Raw genomic sequence first — 27,785 nt, forward strand, 5'->3', positions numbered from 1 at the left:
TTCGATAGGAGCAAAAAGCCTAAATGAACTCATTTTTTCGTTGATCAATAAATGAGTTCATTCTTTTCGATTTTCGATTGTCTTTTCTAAGACACAGGGGATACTCGCGATGTTTCTGGAATCGAGGCTTCGAATCAGTGAAAACTCATTTCTTTAATCTTTAATCGAGATAATACTTGTGCAAGTTTCTCAATTATCTTCGGTCCAGTCTCTCCGTCGCCTTCATTTGTCGAAGTCTGTCGCGTCGATAATTTTCATACAGCGATTCGTGTGTCCTTTGTCTCATTTCATCGGAAAAGAGCTCCACAGAGCTACACAAAATCACAGTGTTGCTCATTCTCCACTTCCACTATTCCTCCATGGATATTGACAACGTCCTTTTCTATATCATAATGCTGAAACAACAAAGAAAAATTAAAAAGTTAACGTCCTCAGTTGGTGTTGCATGGAAACATGATCAGTCACGAAGTCTTCAGAGATCGTAATGGTGTATGTAAGGTGTCATCAGCGGACATAAATCAGTGTGCGCTGGCGAAGGGAGTCGAACCAGCGAGCTTCCGCACCGCCGACCCGACCACAACCTCTGCGCCACACTGCAGTAACCGAAGAGGGGGAAGGAGTGCGTATATAAAGGGAGTGGAGAGGAGGCAGCGGCGGCGGGGATAAGGGGAGCAATCGGTGATTTTTCGCGATTTTTCAGATTAAAAACTGGTATTTATTGAATGAAAAGGGGGAAGGAGTGCGTATATAAAGGGAGTGGAGAGGAGGCAGCGGCGGCGGGGATAAGGGGAGCAATCGGTGATTTTTCGCGATTTTTCTGATTAAAAACTGGTATTTATTGAATGAAAAGGCACTTAGGATACATGAAATGGGATGAGTAAAGCAATAAATGACTTAGAATTGATGCAATTAAGATTTAATTCAACAAAAAATTATTAAACATTGAAAATTGAAAACAACAAAGAGAAAAAAAGTAAGATTACTCTTCTTGAATAGTTGTCACATTATTTTCTCTCTCATAAAGCTCTCGATCAGTCGCCTTAATCAATCCAAACTTCTCGGCGGCTCCTAACGCTCTCTTCGCTTGCTCCGTCGATCCGGCGCGTTCCTGGTTGATAGTTCCCAGCTTTGTGACGGCGACGAGTACTCGGAACACTTCAGATGACACAATTTCCGAGCAGAGCTTGTTACTTGACAACATAATATTCGCGATTCCCATTAATCCACGTCGTTGAGTCTCGGCGTCCTCGTGCATTGCGATATCTTTGAACACTTCTGGCCACGATTTGATTTCGTCCATTATTCTGGCGCACGCCGATTCGTCTTCTGTGAGAATGGCAAATCCGGCTGCAGAGGCACGTGAGAGACGTTCTTCTTCGACTTCCGCTGAGTAGAGAACCCACAGCTTGAGACGATCGGTGCCGGGCTGAAAATTGCAAAAAAATAGGTTTCAATTCACTTTTCATGGAAAATAACTGATTTTTCAGGTTTTTCTTTAAAGTTTGGATCATCCACATGACAAAGAAAGTCATCTAGCCGACGGAAATCGCTAGCAGACCAACTAAAAATAGCTAGCAGACCAACGCTGATAGCTAGCAGACCAACGTTGGTCTGCTAGTGATTTTCTTTCGGTCTGGGCTGTTGGTCTGCTAGTCAAATAATCGAAAAAATTGTGAATTTTGGGAAAAAGAAAACTGATCGAATAGCGAATTTCTCACTTGAAAACTGTTTTTTTTTCTCAATTTCACTTCAAAAAGTTCGCAAAAACGACCAAAATGAGTCATTTTACTCAAATATGTAAATTGGTCTGCTAGCTATTCCACGTGGATTCTCCAAATTGCTAGCAGACCCATTTTGGTCTGCTAAAGATGAAAAATGCTAAATTTTCCGATTTTTCGGACAGTTTTACTGAAAATTTGTGAAAATCACGCCACTTCATGATTTTTTTGCTACAAAAACGTGGCATACTGTAAAAATTGCACTACCACGTGGCTCCGTTCATTTTCCAACCACTCACCGCCACAGTCTCCTCATAGAACTTCTCGAGGAACAACAAATTCAACAACAACTCGGCGGCGGCGGCTCTCAAATGCTCATGATCCGTCATATACCAGAATTCCTCAATCTTCGGCACCGCCCTCTCCTTCAGAATGCGTCCACGAATCGAGTCACTGACACTTGCCAAATTGGTCAGTGTCAGGAGCGCATCATAGTTGGCTTTTCCCTCAACATCCGGATGGAGTAAGTCACAAAGTGGTTTAACCACTTCATAGGCACGTTGTCCCGGGAATGAGATTGTCGGATCCGCTTTGGCGCCGAGCTTGGCAATGGCATGCGCCGCCTTAATCTTTCCCTCTCCAGAAGCTTCCTTGGTAAGACGGAGACACAAAACGGTTCCTCCTTCAGCGATGATCCGTCCACGAAGGTCTTCATACTCCACAAACGCCAGAAGTGATCTTGCAATCAACTCCAACGCATTCTTACTCTCCGTCTTGCTCACAGCGACACACGCTGGCACGGCACCCTCCTCGACGAGAGCTCTGACACGCTTCTCAACGAATTCCTCTGTATCCTTCGGATGGGTCTCTGGAACGTGATGCTTCGCGAATTGAGCCAATTTGACCATTTCCTCATCGACTTTTGGTTTCTCAAATGCATTCGACAGATTCGCGTAGATCGTCGCAAGAGTGTAGACACAGAGAGGTCCTGCACTCTTCGCCAGAATCACCAACGCTCTCAAAAGCAGCGAATCATCTACAATCCATTCCTTGACATCTGCATCTAACGACAGGTAAGAGAGTCCTTCACAAGCATATCTTCTGATATCAACACTGTATTTCTCAGTTTCCAGAAGAAACTTCTTGCAGGTCTTCGCCAGACTAATCACTGCCTCCTCTTTCATCGTCGCCTTCGAGATATCGTCTCCTCCAGCCGCTCCAATTTTACATAATCCCACCAGAGCTCTAACTTTGACAGTAGGATCCTCCGAGTCATAGAGAGCTCTCAACACTGGAATTCCGATTTTCAGCATGTTAATCGCCCGTTCGTGTTTCGCGATGGTTCCCACAATCAACTCGGCGGCGATTCCTTGCATCAAATGGTTCTGCGAGGCTGCCATCTGGAGCATGATTGGTGTCAGCTGGTCGTTGATAATAAGATTTATTCCGATGTCAACTGGACCTTGGAGCATTGTGATAAGGAAACAGGACAGTTTGATTCGGTACTTGTGACCTTCTTCGTCATCCGTGGCGCGGGAGATGAGGGCGCTGGAAAATGGAATTTTTATACACAAAATTTGTCAAAAACACTAGTTTTTTACTCAATTTTCGAAATCAATACAAAGAAAATCGCTATCTGTGCTATGCAGAGAAGCTAGCAGACCAACTTTGGTCTGCTAGTTATTCAGCAGACCAGTCACAAAATTGATCGTTTTCGAAAGATTTTAATGGTAGTTCCGTGCTTTTTTCAGATTTCCGAAACAAAAGTTACAGAAACTTTGGCAAATGGAATTTTGGGTATTCTGAGCAGAATTTTATCCACAAAAACAGCTATAACACCATTATTTACTCACTTGAAAAAGAAATCGACTCTCTCCTTAAAAATGGTTCTCTTCGTATCGAAAACCATGTCCTCCTCCAATCTCTGTAGACAAATCGCCACGTGTTGCCGAGTTTCAGCCGACACCGGGTAGTCACACTGCTCGGGAATCTGTGATGCCACGTCGAGCAGTGCTAACAATCCACGATCATCCACAAACTTCCACGACCATCCACGAGGAATTCCACCGTCCATATGCATCAGATTTTTCAAGAACAAATCGATTACGGTCTCACGTTGGAGAATTCCGACTTTCGGGTCTTGAAGCATCTCCTGAAGCTCGAGAATCACTCGAACAATCCAGATTTTGTTGGCTTCTGCAACTTCTGGATCTGGCTTCATCTCCTTTTGTCTATCCATTTTAGCCATTGCATTGAACACTCTCTGCACTAGAATTCCAGCACCATCCACGTATTCTTTATTATCTCTTTTACACATCAAACGACACACAAATCGAGCAGATTTCGGACCGTCCGGATCGTGCATCGCCAAGAATTTCATCGCTCTCGCATTGTTTTTCAGAGTTTCGTCGAGTATTCTGACTCCGGTCACGATGAGATCCTCGCTTTCAGCTTTGTCATTGATGAGGTTGAAGATGAAGGGAACGATGGCGCCCTGGAAGAAAATTTATGAAAAAATCATGTTTTTAATGTAATTTTCGTGTTTCTGTAAGCATTTTCCGTTGAAATTACTCAAATTTGGAGAAAATACAAAGAAAATCGCTAGCAGGCCAACGGGGTCTGCTAGTTATTTAGCAGATCAATCACAAAATTGATAGTTTCGTGCTTTTTCAGATTTCCGAAACAAAAATCACAAATATTTGGCAAAAAAACGCATAGAGTACAAAACTCCTCAAATTTTCCCGAATTTTCTGTAAAAATTACTCCATTTTCGGAGACAATACGAAAGAAATCGCGAGCTGCGCTTTGGAGAGTAGCTAGCAGACCAACGTTGGTCTGCTAGCGATTCCGTGAAATAGATAGCAGACCAACTTTGGTCTGCTAGTTATTTAGCAGACCAACCACAAAATTGATAGCTTCCGAAAGCTTTTAGTGGTAGTTTCGTGCTTCGTTCAGATTTCCGAAACAAAAGTTACAGAAATTTGACAGAAAAACGCATGAAATCCCCCAAATTTTCCGGATTTTTGCTTAATTTCTTTTAATTTCCTACCTGATTCCAGACACTCGTCGCTCCAGATTCCGATTCTCTGCACAAAACCAGCAAGTTGTTCAACGCTGTCATTTTCTGTTGAGCATCTTTCGCCTCGCCACGGAACGCCAGCTTCTCCATGTCTGTTACCTGGAAAATTAAAAAAAATATATTATTTTCGCAAAGAATTGTTTGGAAATATTTATACTTTATTAGCCAAAGAGGTGGTCTGTTTGATTTTGTCATTGTTGGCTTTCACGAGACGTTGGAGTGTTTCGATGATTCCTCTGAAAAAAAACAAGTGATTTTTGCGAATTTAAGCTCGATTTCAACGATTTTCGGCTCATTTTTCACCGAAAATTTTCCTGGAAAACTCACTTATCATTAGGCGACAATCTCAATGCTTCCTTCGCATCATTAAACGCCGGTCCAACATTTCCGAGCTGCTCTCTCGCCAACGACCGCCGAAACAACGCCTTCACATCGGCTCCGTCGAATTCCAGCGCCTTATTACAATCTGATTGTGCACCTTCAAAATCATCTCTTTTCAGACGTGCCAGAGCACGATTTCTGTATAAAACAGGCCGGAGAGCCTTGTCTTCGTCGGTGGTGAGCTGAAGAGCTTCCGTGTATCTAAAAAAAATTTAAATTTTCGACTGAAAGCAGTAAGAAATACTCACAATTCATCAGCTTTCGCATAATCTTGATCTTTAATTGCCGCGTTACCCTCGTCGCGGATTTCTTCTGCTGTTTGTACTCGAGCCACCATTTTTCTTTTTTTCTGGTGAGCTGAAAACTAACAAAGATTGATTTCTCGGCGGGTATTGAACAATTTGCGGAATTGAGCATATCAAAAGGAAGAGAAGAAATCGCTCTATCAGTGTATATAACAGTTCACGTAAAAAACTCGTAGACGAATAAGATTTTCATCACTTTTTCGTCTGGAAAAATAAAATAAAATAAATGAGAAATGCAAGCGCGCTCTATTGCTACGCGTTAGAGAGTGGAGACGCAGAGACATTACCACTTATGGATAGCGAAAACTTGCTGAAAATAAATCGTTTGCTGGTGTTTTAGAGCATTTTTTCTAAAAAAATACTCAAGAATATCAAAATTAACCACATCGCAACACTTTTCAACAAAAAAACGCAAAATACCCGCGCAAACTCTATGAAAATTCGAGAAAAGACCAGTTTCTGTGGAGATCCCGTAGATCCCGCCTCCCGCGGGGAGCTCTGGAGCATTCGAGAAGCTCCGAGATATAGGAGATAGTGGGAAATCAGAAGAGAATTAGGGAGAATGAGATAGAAAAGTTCGGGAAGGGGAGAGATAGGGGGTTCTAGTTGTGTGGAAGGTTCTGGAGTGTTAAAAATAGGTGGATTGAGGGGAAAAATGAGAAAAATCAAAGATTTGGAATGTTAAGCATGTTAAATTTCGAAAATTTCAGCCAAGAAAACAGCAAAAACACGAAAAAAATCGCCAAAATCTGGAATTCCTATCTTAAATCCAAAAATTAACAGGAAAATCGTTTGAAATTGCCACTAAAGCCCTGTAAATCTATTCTAAGAACTAGGAACCTTTTTGTTTTTGCTTTTTGTGGTTGGAAAATGAACGGCGCCACGTTTTTGTAACAGAATATCGCGATTTTCACGTATTTACATGAAAATGAACGAAAAAACGGAAAAAATGTTGTTTTTTTTGTTGCAAAATGCTGCTTTTGACCACCAAAAACCATAAAAGCAAGTAGAGATTTCGTTAAAAAATGAAAAGGGTGACTATCGCCAAAGATATGTATTTAGCAGACCAATGTGAGTCTGCCAGATATTTCGAGTTGGTCTGCTAATTATTCTGAGTTGGTCTGCTAGCTCTTTCCCTTTGGTCTGCTAGCTCTGAATTTGATATGATAGCTTAATTTTGTGCTAAAGATGGCCAAACGGAGGCTTTTCGATGATTTTTCTGGAAATTGAATCAAAATAACTCAGATTTACTATAAAAATCGAGTAACATTGACCTATTTTGTCTAAAAGTCGTTTCAAAATTGAAATTTACATGTCTTTCAGGAAGAACTCTGCCAAAACTTCTGCAGATATGTAAAATAAAATTTCGAGACCTAAAAAATCACATTTTTGAAAATTGTTTCAAACAGCTTGGATTTAGCAATTTAGACAGCACATTTTATCCAAAAACCACCAAAAACACATAGAAAAGTAACATTTTGATTCTGGAGTGTTCTCCTCCTCTAGCCGAAAGGACACAGTTGTCTTCTTCTTCTTCCTCCATCTCATATCCCTCTGCCGGAATAGTGGTCGTATGGAATACGGGGAGATAGTGTAAAGTTACGGCGGATGGGATCTAAGTCTCGGAGATTTCTCCGGGGATGTTTGAATAATCTTTGTGTCTCTGGACACTCTCTTCGGTTATCTTGGTCTCTTGGATTCGAGGAGAAAGAGAAGTGTGTATGCACTGTGTGCAAATTATTATGTGAGGAAGGAAAGGGAAGAATTGTATAGATAGAAGGAGAAACTAACCGTCTGGATGGTGAAGACGGGGACAGGGGAGATGATGAGTCAGCTGAAAAACATTTTTTTTTGAAACGACTGAAATTTGTTAACTTTCTTTTTATCATATTATGACTATTTATAGACACAGATACGATCTAGATCTTAATTTTAATTCTTAATAAAATTCTAGCTTTATGCAAGAAATGATTTATTAAAAAGTCACAAGAAAATTCACAAAATAAATAAATAATTATTTGGGGGTTTTGTTGTCTGGTGCAATAAGACACCTACTCAATGAACAGTCACCAATTATACTTTGGAAACTAATGGCAAAAGAAAAGAGGGAAAAATCAATTAGAGAGCGGGGAGAAAACATAGGGGTATAAATATCACCGATTTTTAGATTTCGTTGTTCAATGGTGCATCGGCGAGGTACTTGTCACGGCAGACACCGCGGACAGCGACCTGGTGTGGAGGACATTTGTCCTCACACTTCTTCATTATACGCTCTCCGACGATTCGGAGCACTTGCACTTGGCCGTTCGAGCATGGTCCTGAAAATGAAGGGAACAGTTATATTATTGTGGGGATTAGTATTTCTGTAGATGTATCCCGATATATGGATGTCTAGTCTATCCCTAAGTTGCTTTAGCAGCTGCTAGATCTTATAAGATCCGGATGTGCAGTAAGTTTGAAACTAGAAATTGGTGTCTGTCCTTGAGTCTATCTATCCCGATGTCCCCTTACTCACCATTCGCCGCACTATTCTCCTTATTCTTATTCACCGTCCCTCTTCCACCAACAACTGGTCGTCCTCTAACCGGTGCCTTCACCTCGACCTCCTCCTCTTCATCCTCTCCATCCTTGACAACCGAACAGCACTGGAATCTGTTGGAAAGTGTGCTCTTCTGACATTTATATCCGGCCGGGCAACTGTTGGATCCACTATTCGAGCATTGCACTGGGGTGCCAGTGGATGGGAAAAGAAGCGCGGTTCCCGTAGCGCAACCGTTGGCGGCTCCTCCGGATCCGGATCCAGCTCCTCCAGATGGGGATGCCTTGGAAGAGCAGCAATAGTAATTCTTGCTCTTCTTGGAGAACGTGCATTTGTATCCAGATGGACATGGACTGGCAGTACACTGCTTTGGAGTTCCATTGACTACATACGCACTTCCACGATCACAGACATTTGTGGCTTCCTCATCAACCTCCTCCTTTCCATTTGGCTTCGAGCTGAAGGTACTTGGTTTTCCATTCTTCTTCTCCGCCACAATCGCCTTTCCACCTCCACAACAAATGTTTTGTTGTGCGGTTTGAGAGAATTGACAACTGAATCCACGTGGACAGTTCGGGCGGGATGGAGAGCAGAATCTGGCGTTCTTGGTGCGTGGCTCCAGATATGGAATTTGTCCGGGCACTGGACAGGTTGACATTGGGCGGGACATCTTCTTCATGCAAACATCCTCCACAGCCTCCTCGCCTTCTGGGCAGGTACATGTGGCATCGAGACAGGAGGAGCCTCCTTGGCATTGCTCGTCGGCTTCGCATGCCTCACCGATGAGAGATTTGGCAACACATTTTCCAGCGACTTCAACTTCATTAGCTCCACAATCCGCAAGACAGACACCATTCAATTCATGGTGTCCTTCTGGGCAAGAGCATACTGAATCCTTGCAAGTGGATCCTGTTGGACACTGCACTTGGTTGTTACAAGCCTCTCCGAGACTCTTCTTATCCAAGCAGATTCCATCAACCTCAACTTGTTTCTCAGTACATCCCTTGACTGGGGCGACTGGCTCCTCGTTGGTGGTACAGCAGAGTTGAGCACCTGAAATGGCTCTCTGGCAGGAGTAGCCGGATGGGCAGGTGGATTGACCGATTGCGCAGGATTGGGGCTCTCCGGTGATACCAATGAAGGCAACAGAGTCATTTGGACATCCTCCAGACATTCCACAACATTGGAATTGATTGTTAGCTGTGGAGAACTGACAGAAGAATCCGGTTGGACAGTTCTGACTGGCTGCTGTGCAGATTCTTGGGGCATTCGACGAGTGCTCACGGTAGGCGACTTGGTTATTCGGGCATCCGAGAGCAGCGATACTCTTTGGAGTGGTGATCGGTGTGGCTCCACAGCATTGATATCTCTGGTTAGCCAACGACCATTGGCAGGAATAACCGTTGGGGCATGGAGCGTTTGGTGGGTTGAATGGATCGCATGGTGCAATCTGGTTATCCTTCATGAAAACGTACTCATTTGGTGGACAACCATCGGACACCGAGGCCACCTCTCCCTTACAACAGTATCCAGTGGTGAACTCGTTTTGGGTGGATTGACAGGAGTAACCATTTGGACAAGTGATGAAAGCTCCAACGGTACAGGATCTCGGCATCTGAGAGGATTCCTCCAAGTAGAACTCAGCCTTGTTTGGACACAGATGGTTTCCAGAGCAACAGTATCCTTGGAACGCTCCTGGCACATCGGATTGGCAGGTGTACCCGGTTGGGCATTGGTTGTTGTTACTGCTAATAGTACAACGGATTGGTGCCTTGGAGCTTGGCTCCTTGTACAAAGCCTTTCCAGATGGGCAGAGATCTCCTGTGATCGAGGCGCAGCAGTAGTATCTGTTCTTCAAAGCGTTGAATCTGCAGAGATAGTTACTTGGACACGATCCCTCGACGTTGATGAGACATTCACGGACTCCCATATCGGCGGCGTTGACGTAAGCCTTCTCGCCTTCCGGGCACACATCCATATTAGTGGCTCCACAGCAAACACTATTTCCGGATAGTTGATCGTAGGTGCATCCGAAGTTTGTTGGGCAACTGTTCGATAGAGCAGCATTGCATTCATATGGCATATTTGTGTTGGGGTTCACGTAGGCGACATCTCCTGGAGTGCAAGCAGCGGAGAGACAGAAGTTGTTACATTGCTCGAGAGTGGCGAAGTTATTAAGATTTCCAGAACATCCATTGTAAGTGAACTGAGTGCATTCTTTGGTGACAATGTTGAAATAGAAGCGAGCAGCTGCAGACGAAGAGCAAGATGATCCCTGTTGTGGTGGAAGGGAGCAAATGTAGGCACGTGTTGGGCAGCAACGGTTGACGACTGAAGATCCCGAGTTGACGGAAGTGCATTCATGGGTTCCTGGACAGATCTGAGTAGCAGAGCACACCATGAGTTGTCCGAACTCGTTTCTCTCGGGGGTTCCACCATTTGGACACCCTCCGACGCCACAGTATCCTTCACAATCCTCGCGAGTGGCGAAGTTGTTCGAGTTTCCATCGCATCCATTGTATTGGTAGGATTCGCATTCCTGGGTTTGGGAGTTATAGTAGTATCTGTAGGAAGATCCGGATCCACAAGTGACTCCCTTATGTGGAGAGAGGGTGCAAGTGTAGGCCTTGGTTGGGCAACATCCCCAGACATATCCGTCAAAGTAGCACTCGTAGTTGACTGGACACGAGTTACCGGCGCCAGAGTTCGAGCAGACGTAGTAGTTTCCTTGGTAGTCCTTGTAAGCATCCCCTTGTGGGCATTGTGGCTCTGGGATAATGTTCTCGCAGGTGTTCTGACACTCCAACAGGGTCTCGAAATTGTTGTCGTTTCCTTGGCAACCGGTGTAGTCGAAGATCTCGCAGGCACGGGTCACGGCGTTGTACCAGTAACGACGGACGGATTGTTTGCAGTCGCCGAGACGGAGTGGTTGGGAGCAGATGGCTTCTGAAATCATTTAGATTAGAAGAATTTGGATTTGGAGTTTAGAGGGAGTCTTACGTGGTCTTGGACAGCAAACGTTGTGATCGGACTGACACTCGTGGGTGGATGGACAGTCGGCGTTGGCGGAGCATCTCTGGAAATGCAATAGGTGTAACATTTTATGCTCATTCGAATGGTATACGTTTAGAAGAACTTGGTTTACATGGTAAGGAAATGTGAGGGTTTCAATAAGATGACCTAGATTTAGATTTTCCCGCTCTTTCGAATGGTATAGGTTTCAAAGAATTTGGTTTACATGGCAAGGAGATACGATGGTTTTAATAGAACGGTCTAGACTTAAATTTTTACGCTCTTTCGAATGGTATAGGTTTCGAAGAGCTTTCACAGGATGAAAAAACGATGTCATTTTAAACTTCGGATCTAAAATTTAGATTTGACTGCTTGCCCTTTCAAATGAAGAAAAATTGGTTCAATGAGCGCATTGCTATGATCCAAAACCCAAGTTCAATATACTTTTCCTATCTTTCTCATTTTCGAAACAACATTTGCTCTTTCAATCTCTCATACCTGATTAGATGATCCAATCTTGAGTGGAGTACCATATTTACATTGCAATTTGGCGCAGAACAACTCGCAATCAGCTGAAGACTTGAAGTTGTTGTAGTTTCCGAGTGCTCCATTATAAGTGAACGCAATACACCTGCCCTGTTCGGCATCATAATAATAACGCGAGCTGGTGGAGAATGTCATCGAGAAACTGCGCTTCATCAACATTCCAGCGTCAAAGTTGGTGGATCTGATGAGATCGACGGGACGGCCTCCAGTGTTCGAGCAGATACTGGCGACAGTTGGACAACACAATTGCATGGATCCAATGGAGGTACACTCGAAGTTTGATGTGCAGGAGGAGGCTGTCTGGCAGTTGTTCACCACTTCATCCTCATTCTGACTCGATCCGGTAAGGTACTGTGGGGATCCACGTTTGCAGGCTGGAATTGAATCTGAGTTTTTGAGAGAAGAAATGTGAAAAAATAAAAGGAAAGGTTCAAAATCACTCACTATCTCTACAGTATGACTCGCAATGCTCTCTGGTCTTGAAATTGTTTGGTGATTGCATCTCGGTCTCATCCCATGGGTCCCACATGAATTGTTCGCATGTTCCAGTAACAGCGTTGTACCACCATCTAGGTCTGACTCCAGCTGGCGCCGCACTTCCACTATCCGCCTCTCTCTTTGGTTGGATACATGTGAACGCCCGATTTGGACAACAGATACCGTCGGAAGCCGGATGAATGTCGTAGACACCCTCCATTGCTGTCTTCACATTAGCCATCGACGTGGTCGACGTGACACAATCATAGATATCAGCAATGTAGACACCGTCTCCCTCTTGAGCGTTGTTGGCCTCGGTGGCGAATGCGCAGGCGCCTCCTCCGTTGGCGATGAATGTGGTGTAGTCGGTGGATTGGGAGGAGCAGAATTGCAGTGGGTTGATGTGTTCTCCCATCTGGATGTCCGCATCGTCTGGGTCGGTCATGTGGGGGTTGCGGAGTTGGGAGACTGGCATGGTGAGGAGGTCATCGTCATATCTGGAATAGGTCATCGTGATAGGGATTGAGTTATCCGGAAAGATATCATAAGTGATCTCACTAGGGAAGGTCATATTTGGTGATATCAGTCGTGACCTATACCGTTGGAAAGCTGAGAAACGCTGGTTTCAAATCTGTATTAAGTTTTTGCTTTTGATCCTTAGTATTCGAGAAAAACGAAGTCTAAGTTTGGACTGCTCAATGTTATGAGCTGGAAAATATACCAACATTTAGATCTCGGCGATTTCTATCTCTGTCACATTAATAATTAACCATCTGGCCCGTAATAGGTCACGGAAAGAGATCTCACTGAGATCTACATTTTGGTATGCTTTTCAGCTCATAGTATTGAGTTTCAAGCGAGCTACGCGCCGGTTTACTGACGTGTGGTAATGACGTAAAGTAATGTCCGTAAGGTAATGACTAGACAATAATCCAAACTTTGACCAAATTTTTTTGAACCCCACATCTCGAGGGCGAAAACTGAATATACATTTGAAATCAGCGTGTTTCCAGCTTTTTAATCATATAGGTCACGACCCATAACTCCAAACAGACTCGATGCCCTTTGCTAGTAAGCCGACCTTAGTCAATGTCAGTTCAATTTCAGTCTATTTTAAACAATCTTAAACTAAATCAAACGATTTTAACCGATTTTATCCAATTTCATTCGATCTCATACGATCTTAGACAACATTAGCTACTCATAAGGGATCTTAAACTATCTTAGATTATTTTAGTCAAGGACAGACAGACTCATCTAACCAGCTAGGTTAAAATCATGTTCTAGAATTCATAAATTGTATCAGATCCCCCCTCAACTCACTCTGGAAGTGGACACTTTGGCACTGGATCTCCATCCTCTCCGGAGTGCAGAACACAAACGACTCCATCTCTTGTCTTTGCTTGAACATATGGAATTCCATTCACATCTTCCGGACACTCGCATCTCGACTTCTCACATCTCGATTCTGGCCACACAGCGCTACACTGCTCGGCGTACTGACATCCAGACTCTCCCGGGTTCTTCTTGAGGTAACAGTAGCCTTGGATCGCGACGAAGTTGGAGAGACAAGTGCAAGAGCCAGTGGAACAGAACATTCCCTGAAAGTACAGGGTAAACGAGTCGGTAGATCAATGACTTACAGTAAGACAATCGGTGTTGAAGCTACAGAAATCGCCGACTCTTCCAGAACCGGCGACTCCTTGACGCTTGTACCGAACATTGCCAGTTCGGCACTTTCCGTCGATGAAGAATTGGCTCTGGAAATGTTTGTTGTCTGTCTGTGCAGATTTGTCCAGATGTCCTAGAGAAAAAATAACTCACTTTCGGACAAATCTTTCGTTCGATTTCCTTCTTCACAAGATTGCAGATCAGGAACGCGTTCTCGTGAGTATCGGTTTTGCTGGAATATTTTAAATGATTTCCAGAAATTTCTATTATAAAAACTCACTTAGTGGCAAGGTCGCAATAGATCGAATCAATTGACATCTCCTCTTCACAAGCATCTCCTTGCGTCGGTATCCGACAACCGGCACTATCACATCCATCGCCTATCCTACATATCGGCTTCTGTTCGACTGTAGTTGCATAAGTGCCTCCTGCAAAGAAGAAAGTACAAGTTTATGCGTGGATTTATAAGTGAGAAGTCAAACAAATGTTGCCCCGATCCTCAAGACACGCTCTAACCCAAATCGGGAATCATTTTTCAAGTCACGCCGCCGACGCCCTATTTGCTAAACAACAAAAGTTTCGATGGATTTTGATGGAAGTGTGAGAATCAAAAGCGGGGCGCCCGGCGGTGGCTCAATGTTTGCCAGTATATAGAAATGACCCTTTTGGAACAGTTTGTGCTCGGTATGTGTACAAAAGAAATGTGAAAAGATTTGAACTTTGTAGTCTGGCTGGGGGGTAAAAATAGACGCTGTAGTGGTCAGATTGGTTTTGATCTTGGAGGAAAGTGATCGTAGGATTTGAAAATAAAAGGTTGTGCTAACTAGGACTAACTATATGTCGAACAAATTTTCGTTGGTTTAAAAAATTTAAAGCTTCAGAATGTGATGACTTGCCAGATATCCAAATTTTGAACTAGTTTTTCTCGAATACCAGGTCTTTAAGGCAAAAACTGAATATATATTTGGAATCGGCGTTTTCTCAGCTTTCCAATGGTACATGTCACGTCTCATATCTCCAGACTGACTCCTAGTTAGCTTAGTTTGATGTATGTATGAATCAACACTGGTTGGTTCTCTGCTCAGCCTACTGTAGGCCTCCAGAGTCAAACTGTCTAGAGCCCAAGTCATTATGCTATATTATTCTAGGTTTTCCTAGCTGGAAAGATATTTTCAGACCCCAGTAACCACCTTGCACTGCCCAACTAGACCGTCAAGCAGGTTTGCCTTCTTAGCCGATTATTGAATGAAAACTTGAGCTAAAACACTACAACTTTGGTCTCCATGAAAAATTTAAGAAATTTGGGTCTGTTTAGCTAAGCCTAAGATTTCTCTAAACATCTAGTCTTTATATGTTATCAAGTACGCGTCAGCGGTGCCCCAGCTTGATACAGTAAGACGATATTTATTTCACTAAACTAAAACTAGTTTTTACTCTAGTTTTCGGTCTTCCGGCTCCCCAAAATTGAAAAAGCTCGTCCAAAACCCAAAAAATATCTTACCTGCAAGCAGGAGTAAAATAAACCAGTTGCGCATTTCTGCGAGTGAATAAATATATAGTAAGAATAAAGAAAAAGGCTTTGTTCTCTTCTCTTTTGTTCAAATGAGAAATTGAATACGGATGATGAGATAAGGGGTAATGAATAGAGAAGTTATGAGAAGAACCAATTTATCGATTGAAAATCATAAAAGGAATATGAAGAAATGTGATTCCTAGAAAACAGAGGGAGTACAAGCCGAGTTGCAATCGAATGGCCGATCTGTTCTTGGTCTGTTTCGGAGCGGTGTCTCTCCGTAGTGGTCAGGTTAAACGGGGGGAGGTGGGAGGGGGGGAGGGGTCACTATATTTGTATGTGCTCTTAGAGAGAGAGCTTCTTCGTTTCTCTGTGTGTATGTTTACTTGTGGAATGAGAAAGATGACCGTTTCCGAGAGAGAGTTGTGTTGGTAATGCGATTTACATGTATGGGAGGAGGAGGACTTTTGCGAAATGTTGTACTGTATACGGAGCATGATATGGGAAATGAGTCATGGAGGTGTCTGGCAGGAGAAGATAATGTCCGGATGTCCAGTGAGCAATTAGACTCTAAAAACATGAGTTTTTTTTTCAATTACAATGAAGTAACATACCAGACTTGCTAAAAGTATGCGACTTTACCGACTACAGAAGTTTTCTTTGATTAAAAATACATTTTTTAATTGTTTTGTGCTTTACAAGTCTAGATTGACATTTTTGTAGTTGACCACTTTTTTGTCCGGAGCAACTTTGAGAGCGTGTCTTGGCTTCACTCTTTGCCTCATAATGTCAATTTTATATGAATTGTAGAGATCAAACCTAGATCTGCATTTTTGTAGTTGACCAGTTTTTTGTCCGGAGCATCCTTAGACAGATATAGACTCGTGTAGCATTTAAGCCAACTTCAAGAGTCTCCACTTTGCAGAACCGTAACTTTGTAGGATGGACCCGCACAAAAAAGTGGTCAACTACAAAAATGCAGATCTAGGTTTGAGAATTACCAAAAACATAAATTTAACAATTTTTGATACTGTGGCATAGTCTCAAAATTACAGCTGTAAAATCTCACTGAAGGATTCGAGGGGAAGCTCGCTTTCCTGATCTGTAACTTTTCAGAGAGGACTTGTACAAAAAAGTGGTCAACTACAAAAATAAAGGTCTGAGCTTGCTCTATTCGTTAATATAAAATTTGACGTTATTTTTCACTAAAAACGGCTTACTGTGTTTCTTTAACTGTCTGTCTGTCTGTCGGTGAGTCCACACTTGAACTGCTAAGCAAGAAGTTTCATTCCCTATAAATTCGTTTCTGCCATTTTTAAGATATTTTGAGATTCCTGAATTTCAACAAACTATACTTTCCAAAACATGTATTGAAAAATTTGGCTACATTCAAAATTCGAGCGTCTCTTACGGTTTCCAGTTTTTTAGACCTGTAAAACTAAAAAATGAAGGATTTATTCTACTATTTGTGCCTTTAACATAATAATTGCGACATTTTTTAGTTTTTGATTAGTTAATTAATTTATTAAACATTTTCCTTCCTTTTTCCTCTCTATGTTTCTTCTTCTTTCCAAAACATGCTTGATCTTTGCACTCAATTCATCCCCAAATTTATGTTTAATATGTATGTACTCTCTTCGTCCGTTTTCCCGCCGGTTTGTACAAATGCAACCCCTCTTCAATTTCTTCTAAGAGAGTTAATCTGGTCTCCGCTGACACCATCGCATAGAGGTACAATGATAAGATCACGCGCCAGAATAAGAAGAGAAGAGAGCTCCAAAAAAGAGCAATTCGGCGTCGGCGGCGGAGAACCGAACAAATCATGACTTTGATGAAAAACACGCACCGACTTTCTCTCTTTTTTGTTCGCCCGATGTTTGTTTTAGGTGGCTAACGACGCTGTTTTTGGAATAGAGTGGTTAAATGGTGGGGCCGACACAATAGATGATTAAATTGTTGAGGTTTCTTTATTTTTAGAATCAAAGGAGCAGCATATTTGTAGAGACAAGAATTTTCGAGACATCTCCGGAGGGGTGGGGGGAAGAGACGGGTAGTGATATAGATATATAGAACAATGTTTGAAAAAAGGAAAATGAAAATGAAAAAATAACCGTAACGAAACAAGACACCCTATAAGGGGCTCAAACTGGGAAAGTAACCGGGATCTATCGCCTTCGGCGTCTATTCGATTCTTCGATGGGGCACATGTTGGGAGAGTACCATGGCGAGGTGCATTGGGGTTCTGAAAACTATTGTAGGTGAGATTGAAATTGAAGAGAGTCATCTTTGCTTGCTTTGCTTGAAACGTAATCTTATGACCTAAAAATATGGTGCACTTTCGTTACCAAACTGATTTGATAAAGAACTGATGCAATGAGGAACTGATTCGTTGTAAAACTGTTGCATCGTAGAACCGTTTGTCAACTAGAGCGCGTTTGCATTGCACATTCGCCATTTAATTTCCTTTTGCTATTTGGAGTATTTTTTCTGTGGTTTTTTTTTGGTTTTTGTTCATTATATAGTACAATAAAGCTAAATAGAACATATTTTTCATGAAAAGGCAACATTTTATTCACGCAATCAGCCGTACGGGCAAAGTAAGCAAGCGCGCTCTAGTTGACAAACGGTTCTACGATGCAACAGTTTTACAACGAGTCAGTTTGGCAACGAGTTAGTTTTACATTGCATCAGTTCTTCATCGAATCAGTTTGGTAACGAAAGTGCACCAAAAATATATCAAAATGTAGATCTCGGTGAGTTCTATGAAGAATGTTAGAGATTTTCGAAATTTTACGAAAATCGAAAATCACAAAATCTACCTTAAGATTTGATCCAAATTCTTTGAAACCTACATTTTCAAAATCAGCTAGCCGAGAGCTTTCAGAAAAGTATAATCATGCCTAGATTCGCTTCAATTCGAGTCCCGCCACGAAAACTACAGTACCCCCGAGGGAGTTTTCGCGTCGAGACCCGATTTGCTTCAAGCCTAGTCATGATTATACTCATTCGAAGCGTCTCGATGAGCTGAATCCGGAAATGTAGGTTTCAAAGAGTTTAAAAGAATTCTGAACGAGTTACGGTACCAGAAACATGTTCTGGCTCGTAGAAAGGCAGAGACATAGAACTCACCGAGATCTACATTTTGGTATATTTTTCAGATCATAAGAATACGTTTTGAGCGAGTTACGCGATCAGAGTTTCTAACTGTCTAGTTGCAAAATGGCTCTTAGTTTCAAAACGTCTTAGTTTCAAACCGTCGTCACTCACCACACTGTGACACTCCATCCCTCTCCACCATCAGCCATCCTCTCGGACATGGCTCCGACCGCTTCACTCTACCATTTGGACAGCACATCTTGTTGATACACGTGTGGCCCTGCAATTAGACTCATTTCTATGTAAAGCATGTTCCCAGCTACCTGTGGACATCCTTTCACTGGATTACAGACCAATGGCATGTTATTCTGTGGGAATAACATTGGGACTCGCCCATCTGGACACGTGTACTTTGACACTGGTTTTCCAGCACCAGTTCCCACTACCCTTCCACCATTCACAATTCTTCCAACTACTGGTGCTACCACTGGTTTCAATGGTTTCCCGGTGGCCATTGGAGCTCCTTTGCTCATTGTCACTGGAGCACTAGTACAGCACACATAGGACCCGATCATTTTCGAGTAGACACATGCAGAAGGTTTCGGACACTTTTGTTTGGCACATTGGATCAAGGTGTAATCCGGGGAGATCACTGGTTGTCTGGGAGACTCGCAGATGTTGATGTTATCTGGAAAGAAAATGTGTGTAGGTTGGTCTGGTCAGAAGCCCTACTCAAACAGCGGTCCTTGTAAGGTGAGCTTCCCTGTGCACACTTGCACATCTTCGAAGTGCAAACAGTGCCATTCAGACATTGTTCGTCGTAGGTGCACGCTCCGCCCATTTGGGATTTGTCGAGGCAGAGAGAGTCTTTCTGAAAAAGGTTTTTTTTAGAAAATGACTTTTAGACCTTGGGAGGTCTTTGGGGACGCGGCTTTCAAATGATTCATAAACTTGGTTATAGGTATTTTCAACTACGGGGAGTCTATTTCTGTAGACAAAATCTGCTAAATGTCTCTGCGAGCCGAGTTATAAGCACTAAAACTTTTGTTCCTCAGCGGTCTACATGGGATTAGTTGCAATAACGAGAATATCTTGCGTATACTATATACCGATTTGGATTTCACTGTGAAAAATCTTGACCCTATGAAAAGTTTGAGAGCTCATAACTTGGCTCGCTGAGACATTTGGCAAATTTTGATGGTAGAAATGGGCTCCACGTATTCAAAAGTACTTGTGACCAAATTTATAGATAGTTTGAAAACCGTAAGGGCTAATGTTTACCTCAATCTGATCCTCTCTGCATTTCTCCTTCATAATCAACGGAACTTCTACATCAACTTGGATACACCGCCCGTCTTGCTCCCTGAACTTCTTGCCACACGCACACAACTGCCCGACACATTCCGCTCCAGAAGTACATTGAGAAGAGAGAAGACATACGGACCCAACGGCTCCTCGAACCTTACACTCTCCGTTGACCAAAACTGTGTCAGGAGGGCACAATGATTTTCCAGCGTTGCCGGATGATGTGACTGATGGAGACATTGTGACAGGTGCTGGTTGAGGTGGGGCTATCGGAGAAGACGGAGGAGGTGGTATGGTAATAGAAGGTGTTGATAGTTCCTCTGAGCTATTGGTTACCCCCTGACCTCCTCCTATGAGTGGTCTATCCCTTCCACTAATCCTTACTCCTCCCGTACAACAAATCGTCTTGCCTTGCTTTGCATTCTGACATGTATACCCTTCCGGACAATTTCTCAACTTCACCGAACACTCCTGTGCTCCTCCGGTCAGATCCAAGTACGCCACAGACTCGCCTGGACAGCCTGCTTTATGCCCACAACACTGGAATTGCTTATTTCGATCCGAGAATTGACAGAAGTATCCAGTGGGACAAGAGGCGCCGGACGCCGTACACACCACCGGATGATCATTGTTCACGAGAGCGACTTGAGAGTGGGGGCATCCAAGTTCTGAAATATAAAAAATAAAAATAGTGGGGGAAGGTTGTTGATCTTTTGTGTGCAGGAGGGCACTAATTATCCCTTTGAGAAGAGGCCGCGGAACACGAAGCCACTTGACACTGCTCACTTCCGCTATGGTTTTAGATCGGTTCGCTATTTTGGGGTGGTCAGTAAGACGATAGGGATCCAAATTCAGGAATCCCCAATTTTCAGACAAAATCTTAACTTAAACGCATAGAATTTTTCAAATCCCAAAATCCCAAAAAAAAAGAGAAAATTTGAAAACTCTTCATAATTATACTCATTGGAACCGTCTAACCGCGCTGATTCCAAAAATATCATTTTCATAGATATTGGTTGACAACTGACTGAGATACACTACTATGTGTGAATTACAGATTTTTTTTCTGTAACTTCTTAATTTCCGGTCCGTATCGTTCTGGTCCGTAAATGTATCGTTTTTTTAATTTCCTGTAACATTTCAGGAAAAACTCGTACGAAAAAGTGTTTAACTACAAAAATGAAGATCTAGGTTTGAGAACCACAAAAACCGAAAATTAAATAAAATTGAACAAAATGTGATTATAATAAAGATCCAACTTCAAAATATCACTATTTTGTACACGAATTCGGGCGATCCCTTTGGTTGCTGATCTGTAACTTTTCAGAGAGGACTTTTACCAAAAAGTTGCTAACTACAAAAATTAAGATCTAAATTTGAACTCTAAAATTCATACGAAATTTGAGCTTATGAACGCGTCATCGGTGCCCCAGATGCTAGATACAGTAAGACAATCTTTATTACACTTACGCTAGCCTACTGTATCTGTTCATAAATCTGTCTGTCCGGATGTCTTTTCTCTTATCAAATCACTCTCACTTTTTTCGAACCAAGTACGTGTGCTGGTCAGCTAGAGCCCTCCTCAGTTAGTACCTCCCGGCACTCGACTCTTTGTTTGTCGTGATGTGTTCGGGTACTATCCCCCCACCCGAAAGCTTCCGTGTTGCTCTCACAAACAAAAGTATACTTTTAAACCGCGTTACGTTCAATTGAAAGGATTACACCAGTGGCTCATCTGAGAAAGTACACATACACACTTGAGACACGGACAGAGACACACTCACATTCCGATCTCTCTAGATTGTTGGTAATTATCACAGAGGGATCATAGAAGCTTTGACTACAGTAAGACAATCTTTATTAGACTAAAAAAAATTATCGGCTACTCACCTTCTTGCTCAATCTCATCCTCCTCTATCGGGTCTTTTCCGCAACATTGGTATCTTTGGAAGGCAACTGCGAATTGGCAACTGGAAACAGAAACGGATTTTGAATTTCAGAAGTTGCTAACTATGGATGATGATGGAGTCAGTCGTCTAGATATATGGGACGTGGCCTATACCATTGGAAAACGGAGAACACGTTGATTTTAAACATATACAAGGTCAAGGTTTGGAGAAATAACAACATTTTTATTTTGACCTTGTTTTTCTCGAGTACCAGACTTCGAGCGCTGAAACTGAATATATATTTGGAATCAACGTTTTCTCAGCTTTCCATTGGTATAGGTCACGCCTTCAAACTGACTCATTGCCCTTTCCTAGTAATTGCTTACCTGAAAGTAGCCGGACACCCTTTATTCTCTGGATTAAACGGGTCACAAGCTACCACTTCATTCTTCTTGGCATAAGCGTACTCCCCTGGTGGACAACCTTCTGAGATTGCATTTATCTCGCCACGACAGCAGAATCCACTCATCGAGGAGGGCGTCTGCTTGTGGCATCTATATCCTACAGGACAGGAGATGAAGGCTCCTGGAGTACAGATTCGTGGCATTTTGGATTTCTCGTCCATGAGGAATTCGGAATCGCCTTTGCAGACATCTGAAAAAGTTTTGAGAATTTGCAGTTGAAGAAATATAGCTTGTTATTTTTACTCACTCCTCGCAGAACAACAGAATCCTTGAAGCACTCCCTTCGACCGACTCTGACAACTATACCCATCTGGACAGGTATTCGCGTTATTCAGGGTGCAGCGAACCGGTAGGAGTGTCTTCTTAGCACGGAACAGAGCACGCTGGTCTGGGCAGACATCTGAAATTAATTGTTTAAAGAAATTGATTTCTAACAGCTGACTCACTTTCAGTAGTTGGTGCACAACAATAATAACGATTGCGTTGAGCATTAAATCTGCATAAAAAGTCGGCTGGACAACTACCAGGCACATTGATAGCGCATTCTCGGACAGTCTCATCCAGAGAGTTGATAAAGGCACGCTCTTCAGATGGGCAGACATCTAGAATAGGGAAATAGATTTAAAAAATTAAAGAAGGACTAAAAAATTAAGCAGCCACACTTACCCATACTGGTAGAACCACAACAGACATATCCAGAAGTGAGAGAATTGAATCGACACTGGAAGTTAGCTGGGCAGCTATTGATGAGCACATTGTTACAGTCGAATGCTTTTTTGGTGTTCACATCTTTGAAGGCAACTTCTCCGACTGCACAACCGGCTGCACTACAGAAATTGTTGCATTCGGTTTGGGTGGCAAAGTTGTTGAGGTTTCCGTTACAGCCGTTGTATTGGAAGCTGGCGCATTCCTGGGAGATAGATAGAGATATTAGGGGATGCAAATGATATTACTTGGCGACACTAACTAGGGAAGGTCATGGAGTCAGTCTGGAGATATGGTACGTGACCTATATCATTTGAAAACAGGGAAAACGCTGATTCCAAATATATATTCAGTTTTTGCCTTCGAGGCCTGGTATTCAAGAAAAACGAGGTCAAAGTTTGACCTTCCCTAAAAGATTTGATACTTAAAGGTCATCAGTTTAAAAATTAGACTATTCCCAACTAGTCGAGAATCTATCAAAAGATTCAAAATTTCAGTTTTTCACTAAATATCAGAAATCAACATTTTAAACCATTTTTCACCGATTTTCGTGGTTTTTCGGCTTAAAATTTCTCTAAATTGATATTTTTCTTGGAAACTTCAAAACTCGGCGAAAATTGATAGAAATTGATTCAGAATCGTGCACGGTGCCAAAAAATACTTGACAAGGATTTTAACGTTGTATGTCGCGATGCGCACGCAACGCGACTCGGAATAAAATTAAAATCTTTTCGTTGCAGCCCAAACGCTGTTGCGTGTTTCGAAGTTTCTAAACGAACTTATATTCATTAAAAAAAACTTGAATTTTAAAACTATGATATAATTATACTCACCCTTGTCACAATATTGAAATAGAACCTTCCCACCGAAATCTTTGAACAATGATTTCCTTGTTGTGGTGGCTGACTACAGATATGTTGCTTCGTCGGGCAACATCTATTCCCCACATTTCCATTCACTGGGATCGACAGACATTCATGTGTAGAAGGACACGACTTATTCTCCGAGCAACTCATCGGCTTATTCGTCGCCTCATCTCTCAACGGCATTCCACCATTTGGACACCCTCCGACTCCACAATAATGTTGACAGTCTTCTGATGTCAAGAAGTTATTCGCGTTTCCATCGCATCCTTCATATTGGAACGATTCACATGCCTGCTTGTTGGAGTTGAAATAGTATCTGTAAGACCGTCCGGATCCACATTGCACACCCTTGTCTGGGTTCAGGGAACAGGTGAAGGCTTTAGTGGGACAACATCCATGGGTGGTACCGTCGTAAGAGCAAACGTAGTTGACTGGACACTTCGGACCGTTTTGTTTATCAGAGCATTGTTGGAAATTGCCATTACGATCTCGGAAAGCTCTACCGTGTTGGCATTTTGGTTCGACTAAATAGAAATATAAAGTTTTAACGTTTCACCAAATAACTCTTACCATTAATCCCTCGACATCTTTGCTGACACGCTACCAGTGTCGGGAAGTTATTATCATTCCCCTGGCATCCGGTGTATTGGAACATTTCACAAGTCCGTGTGGCTGCATTATACCAGTATCTTCTTACTGCAGACGTACAATCACCGAGTCGTTTCGGTTGGGTGCACAAGGATTGAGCGGTGGGGCAGCAGACCTTGTGGCTTCCTTGACAGGAATGAGATGACGGGCAATCTGCATTTGTCTCACATCGCTGCCATTCCTCGCCGATTCGTAATGGGTTTCCGTTCTCGCACACCACTGTAACGAAAGGTTAGGTTTCTAGGTTTCAGAAGAGAACTCACACTTAGAGCAGAACGATTCACAATCTTGTTTCGTCAAGAAATTATTATAATTTCCTAGTCCTTGATACATAAAGTTGACGCATCTCCCTTGATCAATATCATAGTAGTAGCGTGTGACAGATTTGCTGAAACATTATAAACTATAGACGATTTTGACTTTTGACTTACTGTCCAGCAATCTGAAGTCCTCTATCATAATTCTCCGGTGGCTTGGTTAGCAGAAGACGTCCCCCGTTTGCACTACAAATATGAGCGGCAGTTGGGCAACATGTCTGCTGGGAGCCGATTAGAGTGCACTGATGGTCCTGGTCACATCGGGATGTTGAAGCCAAGCAGTTGGTACGAGGCACCTCGTCAAGGATAGAGAATTTCGAGGAGGCGAACTCAGGCCCACCACGACGGCACGTATCTCTGCAGTAAGATTCACAGTGCTCTGCTGTCCGAAAGTTATTCGGAGAGGCGTTGGTAATCGTGTCCGGGTCCCACATGAATTGTACGCAAGTTCCTGTCGCAGAATTATACCACCATCTAGGGACAGATGGTTCGTCTCCTGATTCAAGGGGTTGGATGCAGACAAACGCTGAAAGCGAAATTATAAAAATCCCGATACCCAGAGCCACTAGACCGGGTACTCACCCCTATTATGACAACAAATACCGTCAACCTTCTCGGAGTACTCGTTGAACAATTCGTTATTCACTTGTGGATGAGAGATGCAGTTGTAGGTGTCCGCGATGTAGACGTCTTGTTCACCGTCCGGGTAGACACACCACGTAGAACCATCTCCGTTATTTGAGGAGCGCGTTTCGGAGGAGAGCGAGTTACAGAGAACGGGCCTGGAGTGAGAAATAGGGGAAGATAATGGCCTTAATTCTAACAGCTCTCAGCTGTGAATGTCCAACTTTGAGAATGTGTTAATGTGAAAAGGCCAAACTGTGCATCTTACTTTTCTATACTGTAGGTAGCTTGGTTCTGCATTTTCCTATTATTTTCTAGTCCCTTGGACATAACTGTCATACAGAATTTATAGATTCTGGAAGCTCACGTTTATTATTATTTTTATCGAAGCTCCTAGAGTTTTTGTCTCCTAATTCATATTTTCTTCAATTCTCTAGACATCAATAAGTTACAGAGCCTGTATTCACCAGTTTTCTTAATTTTCGATACACTAGATGCCCTAGATTCTAGAATTTGCAAAACTCAGATATTGAGAGTTCTGTATTTCTAGGTTTATAGATTCTTTGATTTCAATTTATATCCCTTTTCTATAACATTAACTAAGGAAGACCATCTGGTGACCTGGAGATATGGGATGTGACATATGTAATATGCCTCATATTCCTCCTCCTTCTACTCACATATAATTCCCAGGATTCAACGGATGAGTGGACGGGTTCGCCAGAACTGTCGCAGGATTTGGATTCCCATTGTGTGCTTCTGGCAGTGGGCATGCCGGTGGAATAGCTGATGAGATACAAACTGTTCCATCTCTTGTTCTACTCGGCACAGTTTCTTTTGGACACTCGCAGAGACCTGCCGACGTACAGATGGTACCAGGCCACACTGCTTCACACTGTCGGTTTTCTACGCATCCAGATTCTCCCGGGTTGACTTCTGAAATATAGAAACTCTAGGCGACCGTCACGCTTAAAAACTGCGTACTTGGCCAACAATGCTGAGAGATCGACACAAAATCACTCAAACAACTGCAAATCCCTCCGCCACAAAACATTCCCCTCTGACAATCCGTATTAAAATTACAGACATCTCCAACCCTCGATGAGCCCGTCGTGGCTCTCCGTCTTCTGATATGATTGTCTGTCGTCTCCTCTTGCACACACTCTCTCGTTATTTGATTGAACACTGCTGGCGGCATGTTACGATGAGAGCAATCGAATTGAATCACCTAAAAAAACGTATGTTTGTTGAGCATGACCTTTTTTACTTTTTTCTCACTAACCTCACCATCAACGCACATAAAGTATTTGGACGGTGTGTAGGTTACTTTTCTGTAACATTGGATTATGTAGTTTATAATATTCTGTAATTTCTCACTTTGTATCATTATTACATGTGTACACTGGGAGCCTGTCGAAATTGTTGCATGGTTGACCAACTTTCACAAGATCGCATTCGTCACAGTAGGAGTCTTCTTCGCAGTAGGTGGCGGCAGAGTGGATTACTGTAGATTTAGTATTAATTATATTACAGCATCTTTAGCATCCGGACAGCTCTCAACTTTTCACATTTCAAATTTTTCATATCTTTAAATACAGACAAGATATAGTAGCATGCTCCAAACTCTTGGTGCACCACTATAACAGGTTTACGGTACTTTGCTGTGCCATAACTTTCTTGGGACCGGTTTTACGAAAAAGTCATCAATTACAAAAACGAAGCTCTACCTTTGTTCTATAACTCTCTATAAGTAGTTTTCATTTTGAGACAATCTGTGCAACCGGACACACTCTCATTAGCTTAAAACTGCAAGAGTCGAAATCTTAATCAGTAATGACTTCGCTGGGTTCAGCACAATAGTAGAATCGTGATTAAAACACCTAAAAATACATTTCCATACAGTAGTCACCAGTTGGTGAATCTTCAACCTAATAATTATTAATGCCTACAGGAATTGAACAACAGTAATTTAGATTGATTAGATTAATTCTACAGTAGCCCCTCTTCTCCCTGTAACCAGCTATAACCAATAGTAAGACCGATCTAACTAAAGTTATCATATTTTCCAGAAATTGTGTTGTACCTAACTTTTAAAATAACCTATTATACTAAAGTTCCCCCTTCCTCTCAAAGTCCCAAATCCGAAAACCAAAAAAACTCACAATTTCCTGTGCAAAACACGAGAAAAAGCCAATTAGGCCTTAACCGCATCTCTGATGTATTTCTGTTTCGATTGAGCCAAAGCTGAAAATATTCAAATTACAGATATAAAGTGATCTGATAGTAGGCTCAATCCAAAAGTTCAGACACGATAAAAATGGGGAAGTAAATTTGGGTTTGGGGGGAAGTGATAAGGATATCAAGAGGCGGGATATTAAGTTCGTGCAGTTCGGTGCTCGGACTATCTCTTTGGATGGGAAGAGAGTATCATCGGACATGAGATATAAAGAAAAGTGGGGATACTCTCTGTTTTATCCAAATCCGATATATCGTCTCACACTTTATCAAGTGGTCATAGAGAGGAAAAGAGATAGACGATTTCACGCGTTTTGACACCTCTCGAACTAAGTGAAGAAAATGAACTCTTTTTGCTCGAGACGACGCTGTTGTGTTTGCTTTCCGATAAAACG

The 27,785-nt window shown here is 42.5% G+C and overlaps 3 protein-coding genes across 3 annotated transcripts; 1 reads left to right on the forward strand and 2 right to left on the reverse strand.

Annotated features, from left to right (window-relative positions):
• Positions 1 to 979: 979 nt before the first annotated feature.
• Positions 980 to 5,515, reverse strand: GCK72_011838 (uncharacterized protein; the record flags this gene model as incomplete). Its single annotated transcript, XM_003103042.2, has 7 exons — positions 980 to 1,426; positions 2,018 to 3,266; positions 3,572 to 4,212; positions 4,768 to 4,896; positions 4,955 to 5,033; positions 5,125 to 5,379; positions 5,427 to 5,515. The coding sequence occupies 7 exons, from the start codon at positions 5,513 to 5,515 to the stop codon at positions 980 to 982; spliced, it is 2,889 nt and encodes a 962-aa protein (XP_003103090.2).
• A 2,131-nt stretch (positions 5,516 to 7,646) lies between these two features.
• Positions 7,647 to 27,366, reverse strand: GCK72_011839 (uncharacterized protein; the record flags this gene model as incomplete). The annotated part of the gene is made up of 28 exons (XM_053728707.1): positions 7,647 to 7,801; positions 7,999 to 10,968; positions 11,023 to 11,098; positions 11,533 to 11,954; positions 12,025 to 12,554; positions 13,381 to 13,658; positions 13,701 to 13,817; positions 13,882 to 13,960; positions 14,009 to 14,156; positions 18,509 to 18,617; positions 18,661 to 19,025; positions 19,070 to 19,208; positions 19,619 to 20,310; positions 21,533 to 21,612; positions 21,918 to 22,185; positions 22,243 to 22,395; positions 22,442 to 22,597; positions 22,662 to 22,905; positions 23,534 to 24,090; positions 24,137 to 24,433; positions 24,478 to 24,602; positions 24,646 to 25,057; positions 25,114 to 25,313; positions 25,836 to 26,091; positions 26,140 to 26,383; positions 26,438 to 26,486; positions 26,533 to 26,659; positions 27,318 to 27,366. The coding sequence occupies 28 exons, from the start codon at positions 27,364 to 27,366 to the stop codon at positions 7,647 to 7,649; spliced, it is 9,297 nt and encodes a 3,098-aa protein (XP_053588284.1).
• GCK72_011840 (uncharacterized protein) lies at positions 12,254 to 13,865 on the forward strand (the record flags this gene model as incomplete). Its single annotated transcript, XM_053728708.1, has 2 exons — positions 12,254 to 12,533; positions 13,345 to 13,865. 2 exons carry the CDS (start codon positions 12,254 to 12,256, stop codon positions 13,863 to 13,865), a joined length of 801 nt encoding a protein of 266 aa, XP_053588285.1.
• Positions 27,367 to 27,785: the final 419 nt, after the last annotated feature.

The sequence above is a fragment of the Caenorhabditis remanei genome, chromosome III (genome assembly GCF_010183535.1).
Source record: "Caenorhabditis remanei strain PX506 chromosome III, whole genome shotgun sequence".
NCBI lineage: Eukaryota > Metazoa > Nematoda > Chromadorea > Rhabditida > Rhabditidae > Caenorhabditis > Caenorhabditis remanei.